Raw genomic sequence first — 9,605 nt, forward strand, 5'->3', positions numbered from 1 at the left:
TGTCTCAGTCCCAACCCTCGAACTCAGCACCACCTTCCTAACCTGCAATCTTCTTCCTGACCTCTCCGCCCCCACCCCTACTCTGGCCTATCACCCTCACCTTAACCTCCTTCTATCTATCGCATTTCCAATGCCCCTCCCCCAAGTCACTCCTCCCTACCTTTTATCTTAGCCTGCTTGGCACACTTTCCTCATTCCTGACGAAGGGCTCATTTCCGAAACGTCGATTCTCCTGCTCCTTGGATGCTGCTTGACCTGCTGCGCTTTTCCAGCAACACTTTTTTTCAGCTCTGATCTCCAGCATCTGAAGTCCTCACTTTCTCCTACTCCCTTAAAACTCAGCTTTTTGAATGGATATGATGGACAAGTAATGTAAGCATTTACTGTGGCCTGGCTAGACCATAAATGACCAGTTCTATCCTGCCAAAACTGTTGACTGTTCCATAATTGTCCTGAAGATAAACCTCAGTTTATTTTCTGTTCTGCAAACTGTCTTCATAATCACCACCACAAGGTCTTATCTTCTCCTCCATTGCTTTCAAAATATGAAGAATTATTGTGTAACTTTGGTCTCTATTTTATTGACAGTCTGTTTTTCTGTATTTTTCCCTGGAACCATCAGTCCAAACTTAGCACACGTTTCCCTCTGCTCTCTCCTTGAACTCATCTCATTCAGCCATTCCATTAGAAAAACTGTTTATTTTGTATCTCTGTGACTTCAACCCACATCACAGCCACTTCACCTCAACTACTACTGAAATCCTCGTCCTATCCTTTGTTATATCTAGTTTCACTATTCCAGTGCTTTTATTTAAAAATTCTCAACCTTATTAACAAATCCCTCTATGGCCTCTCCCCTCCATATGTTTTCCATCCTTACTACCCTCAACAGATATTAACACTCTTCCAATTCTAACTTGGAATTTCCTGATTAAATCTTACTGCCTTGATTTTCCCTCCTTTTCTCTTTTTTATTTGAAGGATTCTTTTCAACCCACCCTGTAACCAAGCTTTTGGTTATTTGCCTTAACTTCTCAGTCATTTGGTGTCAAATAATACCTCTCTGAAGCAGTGGTATAATTTGTACTCTAATAGTACTCCTAAATGCAAGTTACAGTTGGTAAAGTTGTGTAATATCAATTAAGCAAATGGGCATTTTGGATTTACTACAAATGTCATTACTAGGCACTAGAAACACTGATCTCTTGTCTCTTACCTAAAATAAATATAATTGAAACCTCACTCACTAGTCAAAAATTGACTAGTTAACTCTTTATTTAGTAAGTAAAATGTGATCTGCTTCCAATACTGTATCAGTTCTGTGGAAATTGTCTTCTGAGGAAAGCATCAACTAATCTAGAATGACACTCCCATTTTGGTACAAAGGAAATGCTGCATTGTTGAAGTAGTATCCTTCAGCTGAAGTGTTCTGATAGTTCAGTTAAAGATACAGATATCTTTGCAGCACCATTGTCTCCTTTTTTAAAAAAGAACAAACAAGTGGAATGCTGTCCAGTGACCTGGTCAGCATCTACACATCAATTAACAACATTTTAAATAAACAGAACAGTGTGACGTTGTCACATTATTGTTTTGAGAGAATATTAGTTGAGAATGGTTGTGGATTTTATCTACATAATAGCTCCTACACTTGACAAAGTAACTTATTGCATAAAGTGCTTTGCAGTGTTTTTGGTATGAAAGGTAATTGCCTGAATGAAATCATTAAAATTATTCATTACAGAAGTGTTTGAGGCCGTTAAATGTTTACTACTTAGAATGCTGAGATTTGCAGAATAAAATATGGCTTTTTTTTACAGACGTTGTTAGTTTCTAAAAAAAATAAGCATAAGCCCAATTGCTGAATGAGGGAAGGTGGAGTTATATTGCTACACGCATTCAAAATGTCACCATATAGCGACATACCTCATTACAGAATACTGTTAAATATGCCACTGGGTATTGGAGGTCCTTATAAATATCTACTTAATGAAATTGATTTTTGTTAGTTCAAAAATATTCTGCATGATATTTTACTTTTGAGCTTTGTCAGTTGAACACAAATCCAAATTGAAAATAACTAAACTAATTTATTGCGCCCATGGCAAAGGAGGTAGAAAGAAAAGGAATAAAAATTGAAAGAAATACAGAAAAGGAGATGCTGATTGTTATTAGATACAAATATGGCAGATGGAATCACAATTGCAGTGTTCTTAATTCTAGTAAATCTATTTCTTTTATTACAACAATAATAAACTGCTACAACTATATTCTGTTCGCACTGTTAACCTTCTCCAAATATTTGAATTTTGAAATTGCTGCAATTTTTTGAAAAAAACTTCAATTATTGGAACTGACTGACAGAATGAGCAGTTTTTAAAATTTTGCTGTCTGAAACTTCTTATTAGTGTTCAGTTTACCTTGGTACCTTTTAAAGGAATCTGCAACATCTAGTGTATGGGGAGGTGACAGCTTAGCGGTATTATTGCTGGACTGTTGATACATCAACCCAGGTAATGCTCTGGGGACCTGGGTTTGAATCCTGCCAAAGCAAATGGTGGAATTTCAATTCTATTTTTAAAAAAATTTGGAATTAAGAATCTAATGATTACCACAAATCCAATGTCTATTGTTTGGAAAAAATCCATCTGGTTCACTGACCCCTTTAGGGAAGGAAACTACCTTCTTTGCTTGATCTGGCCTACATATGACTACAGCCCAACAGCAATGTGATTAACTCTTAACTGCCCATTGGGCGATTAGGGGTAATAAATTCTGGTTTAGGCAGCAATGCCCTCATTCTGTAAATGAATAAATAAAACCTAGACACCTGATTGCATTAGTTACTTGGTTTTACAAGAAAATTGAATCTCATGAAGATATATTTGCATTTTAAAGCTCAGTCTCAATCCAAAAGAATAATGGGAAAAAGACAAATATTTAGACAGTTTGGTACTGTTGTTGCATTTTCATTGTAAACAAGATTTTGTCCTTCAAATTCAAAAAATAAAATGCTCCCAATTGAAGTAATATTTCAATACTGATTTTGGAAGAGTTGTATAATTAGTTTTTAAGTTTAAAATTTTTGCTGTACCCTGCTGCCAGCATTGTGCATAATCTTCTAATTGTATAACTAGGCAGAAACTTGCTTGTTAATTTTGCTAATTCATCTCTTTAACTAGTTACAAATGTAGGTATTCAAGAAAAGTAGCTTTGGATGGCTTTTGTTTCCCTCCCTTGCATTGATGACCCAAAGAAAAGTGTACTTCTGAAGCCATTTGGGTTTACCACTACAGTATATGGTGCAACATTGCCCACAATTAGAGTTGATTTTAGCTGTTGGTCAGCAGAGTGGATAGGCTCATTACTTGGCCTTTGTGGCAAGAGGAGAGGTACTTTTCAATGACCTGGCTTTATTAATATAGAATTGGTGAGCTGCATGACTCAAATATGTGTATTGTTGCAACTCTCGCTCTGGGTGCGATATGCCAGCTACCCAGCTAAGTCCAGAAGTGGATACAATAGCAAAGGTAGCAGGGCACCCCACTAAAACCTTTAGTGTCCATAAAGCAACTTAAATGTTCTGTCTTTCTGTCCAGCTGCCATTCTTTTTTTTACTGAGCTGAGCAGCAGCTGATTAAGTTTACCCAGTAGGTAGTTAAAATTGCATCGGACCCTAAAACCATACTATCACGATTAACAAAGAGTAAAGATCTTTCCATCAAGAAAGCACTTGACGACTGCTGGGAGAGTGGCCTGAGGAAAAATAGAGCAATCAGTCTATTACCACCTAGTTCCCATAAAGCAGATGGAGTTAAATTCCTCTCTTAATATTGCGTTTTTTTTCCCTCTATTTTCACTAAAAGTAAAATTGCCAACATTTTATTTTTTTAACAAAGCCTTTTAATTGGTTTTTATTTCCTGAACCCATAAACTCAGTCTTGAGGGTTATGTCGATCGCTTCTGGAAGTGAAGTACCACTGAATGTGGGGGAGGATCCTTTGTTGCACAAAAAGTATGATGTAATCTATCTTAGTGTTTTCACATGCAGGGAGTCTTGCCTGTTGCTAGTATGTTTCTAGATAATTTTGCTCAAAAAACACTTTTATTGATGAGGTTTCATTATCTCCAGAGGATGCTAAGAAAATAGTCCCAGTAGTATTAATTTTAGTCTGGAACTAGCATATGACCTTGTTACTGAAGAAAAGGCTATAAAAAACAGTTCACGTTTCCATAATTGGTATCTTTAGCTTTCAACATGAATTAATTCTAGTCCTCCTGTAATATTCCATGGTTTTAATTGACTAATTATTCATGGTGCAGATTTGCAAGACCCTGTTAGATTCATTTATGTACTGGGCAAATAAACTTTTTTGTTATTGGAATAAATTGTCTTCACCATAAATCGATTTTGACAAAAGACCAAGATCTATACATTGACATTTCAATTTTAACAATCAATATGCATCTTAAAGAATGTAAAAACAAATGCTGTAAATGCTCAAACATTTGTTTCAATGAACAGAACAGTGAGCTTCATGCATGAATCTTTATTCGGAATGTGCTGGCTTTTCATGATCCCAGGCTGCCTGTACTCTCCAAAAAACGTGGTCTGACCTGACTGTTTGGAGCATTGTTTGTTTTTGTTTCGGATTTCTAACACTTAGAATTTTTTTGTTTTGTGGCATTTTCCTGCAGCAACTTAGCTTTTGTCCTTTTTTTTTGGTTTAACCTAGGAACAAGAGGCTCTCCTTTCTTCAAAATCAAGTAGCTCTTCTGAAGAGGATGAAGATGAGGATGATGAGGAAGAGGAGGAGGACGAAGAGGAAAGTGATGATCAGGCACAGACCACACTTCGGAGCAATGAACGGCGGGAAGAATCTGAACGTAACCCTCAAAAACGAATCCAAACAGAAATCTGCCAAACTAAAACAGATCTGAAGGACACTGGCAAAAAGAAACGGACCAACAAAGTAATTTGCACTGAACTTCGGAAGAACATAAAAATTAAACCAGGAAAGACTTTGAAAACATCTGGAAATGATACAAGTGGTGACTCTGGAACAGATGAATCATCAAAAGAGAAAGTAGAAAAACCACAGGGACTTTTGAGTGAGAATAACAATGTCTCAGAAAAGAGCACTTTGGAATCTGTAAATGTATCTAGTGGGATGTTGAATCAGAGCATTTTTAATTCTGCAAAATCCAGTAATCCCAGGGCAGCCTTGCAAGCAGCAAACCGTACAGGAGCAGGCCAGCATTCATCGAGCATACATTCTGTCAGCACAATGACACTGAATAAGACTGCTTCTGAAATGCAGCCTGGGAATACAACACTGATAAATCCACAGGGAATGAATGAGAAAAATAAGATTGGTTTAATTAAGAATCCAGGAAATGCTAAAAATGCAGAGTTGTGCAAATCCGACTGTGACTCAAAGGGTTTGAACATTTCTGGACCATTGAAGTCCAATTCTGGTGTTTGTAATTCGTCTAATTCAGGATCAAATTCCCAGAGTGCAAATGGTCAATGTACTGGTGCCCTTGGACGGAATTTACCAACACCAAACTCTCAGAACACTAATTCAGGATTAAATTCACATGCCTTAAATCTACAAAGTACCAACAAAACAGGACTGAGTTCAAAAAGTGGAACTAGTCCATCGGGTTTGACTTCAAAAAACATCAGTAGTTTGTCATTTGTGATCTCTAGAAGTGTTGGAACTGCAGGACTGTGTTCAACTGAATTGAACACTCATGTTTCTAATAAAGTATTAAATTCACAGGCTGGCAATAGTCAGGCATTGTGTGAGAGCAGTGGAAAGGATAGTATTGAGAAGGAGAATCAGATTAAAGCAGATAAGGAGACTACAAACACTGCAATTCATCATTCTGACAACCAAATCCATGACATTGACAAAAAGGATGTTTCATCTGAGATATCTAAACAAAACAGCAACATGCCAACAGAGTTGAGCACAGGTGAGGAGACGATGAGTTCGGATTCTGATCATGACTCTTCATTTTCGAGCATTCCAAACCCATCCATTTCAGTCCAGACAAACCAAGACTGGAAACCCACCCGCAGTCTGATCGAGCATGTGTTTGTCACTGATGTAACCGCCAACTTGGTCACCGTAACAGTGAAGGAGAGTCCAACTAGTGTCGGCTTTTTCAACATTCGACATTATTAGAGTCATTAGCTGATTGATCTTCCTTTACAAATCGGTTTTGACTTTGGCCTTTATGACCTTTTGCCTTGTACTTTACAGCTATGAACACCATTTACTAAAGTGCACAAATTAGTTTCTTCCTCTTTGAACAAAAATAGTGCATTACATAGAAGTAGACCCTATGATTTGGCTGTTTTTTTTTAATCAGATAGTCCATCAGCAGCCCAATTTAGCTCTTTTGTATGTAGACTTTATTATGTAAATTAAATCTGGTTTGACTATGTGCAAAATAACATCTATTTGCCTATCCATTTTTATAAAATGAAGGTTAAAGAATGAAAAACATGAACAAATAAATAATTTGTATTGATGCTGAGAGCAGTAAAAGCCTGGGAAGATCAGCCATGATGAAGCTTTGTTTGTGATTATTATAGGTGTTTAGTCAGTGCATGGAACTTTATAGGAGGAAAGATGACCATGGCGCAATAGTATAACATGTTGCTGAAACAACTTATGATTTTGATTTATATTCATTAGGAAGTGCAAGAAGGGTACCAACTACAAGCATGTGTATATGCCCTTTTCTCAGAATGGATCCAGTTTTGATCGAGCTACAGCTGAGTTGACATCCTAATTGGCCACCAGAAATTCATAACACTAATTCATAACACCATTCATCATTTTGTTTCAGTTGGAGGGTTGATTAAACTTTAATACTAAGAGCAAGAAATGAAAAACTAACAAATTAATGCTATTTGATAACTAGAATAGCAATTTTACTCTGTTCCTTGTACTCAAACTTCTTGAAACACTTCAACAGTGACCAAAATATTTTGTTCACTGATCAAGGAAATGTCACATTGCATGTTTTTTTTGAAAGCAGTGCTTTATCCTGGTTAATAGATGTAACTTTAATCTGTGCTGATAAGCTGTTAGAAAAACAGAATTCTATTGAGTCTACCAGCAGTGTAGCAAATGAAGAGGTGTAATTTTGAGTTTGTTTCAGTGTTAGTAATGTTTATGAACTAGGTTATAGATCAAATTTAGGAGGAAAAAAAACAGCCTTTAAACTTTGAATCCAGTTAAGAAGGATCTGCCAAAACATAGCTCTTCAAATTTCTCTCATTTCAATGGGAAATCTTCACACTTGTGAAACCTAGTCTTCCTACTGCCCACTCATTTCATCTTTTTATCCTTTTTCAAATCTAGTGGTGTCCTCATACTGTAGCACCCTTTGCTCAAAGTCAAACTTTGTGGGTGCAAGTCTTAATCTATGAACAGGCTGGCATTCCTATTCTGATGCAGAGGTAGTTGGATGTTTTAAGTACCATGTTTCAAACAAATCATTTTTAAAGATTCTGGCCATCTAGATGGGTACAGAATTATCGAGAATCTTACGATGATGCAGGATCTATTTCGGTTAGGCTTCCTTGGCTTACCCCAGAGTGATGCCCCTCAAAAGCTATATCTAGCTAATTGTCTCTGTATAATAAAGAGAAAAGCCTATGGTATTTTAGGAACTGTGGCTAATTACCTAAGTGGTAGATTCACCATGGGATACCAAATAAGTTAACGACTAGAGTTTTTTTTATTGAACATGGCTTGAACCTGTGACTGATATGAATAGAGTACACCCGAGAATGAGTAGCTTTGAGCTTGTTGTGCTATTCATTTAGAAATGGTTTATCTGTATCTTGTATCTTACTTGACTCTTAGCTAATCTGTCAATTGCTATTTTGTAAACTGAAATTGAGCCAATATCCACAGGGGGTGGGAAGGGGAACAAATTCCAGCTTCCACTGAAAAATGCTCCCTGACTTGATCCTGAATGGTCTTGCACCATCAGGCTCCCACTTCATTCTGGATTTCTCCACCAAAGGTAAAAGCTTTTCTGTATCTACATTGCTTTGAATCCTATCATTTTAAATACCTCAAATTAGATCACCTAAATGCAAGGGAATGCAACTTTTCTTCATAATTAATTTTTCGGGACCATTTATCAATCTTGTGATTTCAACATTGTTTTGCACATACGTACGCACACATGCATTCAGTTCTAGCTCATTGCATTGGAATGTAATATAGCTGATGGGATCTGATTGAATCTTGGTATATCTCAAACATAACTTCCTTGTTTTTTTTTATACCAGTCTTCTTGAGATGAAGAGTAACTTCCGTTAGTCTTTGACTTGTTTGTGGCTACATAAGCCAAGCTTTAAACCTAAATAACAAACTTACTGATGGTTTAAAAATTGTGAAATGTGACTTTAAAATGAAGTAGCTCACTGTTTATCCATATGGGCATTCATCTATTAGTTAAGGTACTGGATAATGACTAGTGGTCAAGAAATTATACTTGAACAAGAATTTAATCTCTCTCTGGGAGGAGAGGGAAGGTGAAAATACTAACTTTTTTTATTATTGAGGTCTTTGAATAGCTGTAGATTTAACCTTTAGGCTAACTCTCAGCAGTAGGTTCAGCATTAACTTAATTTTTATAAAATTAAAATGTGTATGAAAGTGCTACTGTGAAGTTGTTTTGTACTTTTTTCAAAAGAGCAGAAAGTTGATAAATAAACAAATTCAAGTTGCAATGATGTCATTTTTATTTTAATAATCGTGAAAAATATACTTTTTTCCACTTCCTTGCACCTTACAGGACCCGTTATATTCCAATTTCACCCCTTTGCAGAATAGGACAGGGCCTGTCTTACTCCACAGCTGTTACCTGTGCTCTTCTCATGTTGATGCAATCTTGTATTCAATGGAGTCCGAGCATCCAGCAGACCAGGCATTCATCTGCGCTAAGCATTTCAGAAGCAAGTTCATAAACCAGCAATTATTTTGAAATCGATCAGTTTTCAACTAGCTTGTACATTCATCATTTATGTAACTTATAAATAACAGCTGTCTGTAATTTTTTTCTTTGTTGAATTGTTTGCATCTGTTGCAAACGCTTCCAATAACTTTTTTTTTTAAGTGAAGCATGGAGAGCTAAACTTTTATTGTGATGCATTAATTAGAGTTGTATTAGTTATCCATTCTCCATCATGAAGCATCTTACTTTGCCTTTGCTATGGTAAACCTGTTACTAAGCAGTATTGCTGAAAGTTAATAAACAGCAAACAAAATGGAATGAAAGCCTATTAAAATATTTAATTATTTTCATCAAATATCCATATTTTAAGTTCCTAAAATTCCTTTGCTAAATGTGCTGTTTGGAATCAGGTGTTATGGGACATGGGCAGCAGGTAATATTTATGATGTGCTTGGAGATTGTCATGAAATTTAGTGGAGCTAGCTTTACCTTGACATGCACAACAAGGTAGAAGCTTTATTGGAGCCCAGTTTTAGATGCAGAAGCTAAGATGAAGCTGCTACAGTGCTTGAACTGGCAAGTCCAAGGTTGAACTAAAAGTGGATTTTTGGCTT

General features: G+C 36.4%; 1 protein-coding gene across 3 annotated transcripts in view; it reads left to right on the forward strand.

The window, feature by feature from the left end:
* cbx2 (chromobox homolog 2 (Drosophila Pc class)) overlaps positions 1-9,295 on the forward strand; it is a 26,430-nt gene extending 17,135 nt beyond the window's left edge. The window contains exon 5 of one of the 3 annotated variants that reach the window (XM_043714793.1): positions 4,737-9,293. In XM_043714793.1, the coding sequence (XP_043570728.1) occupies positions 4,737-6,194 (1,458 nt within the window). In that variant the 3' untranslated portion in view covers positions 6,195-9,293. Of the gene's footprint in view, positions 1-4,736 lie in introns of all 3 variants that reach the window. The other 2 variants (XM_043714795.1, XM_043714794.1) reach the window with 2 other exon arrangements.
* Positions 9,296-9,605: the final 310 nt, after the last annotated feature.

Source organism: Chiloscyllium plagiosum, chromosome 24, assembly GCF_004010195.1.
Source record: "Chiloscyllium plagiosum isolate BGI_BamShark_2017 chromosome 24, ASM401019v2, whole genome shotgun sequence".
In the NCBI taxonomy this organism is placed as follows: domain Eukaryota; kingdom Metazoa; phylum Chordata; class Chondrichthyes; order Orectolobiformes; family Hemiscylliidae; genus Chiloscyllium; species Chiloscyllium plagiosum.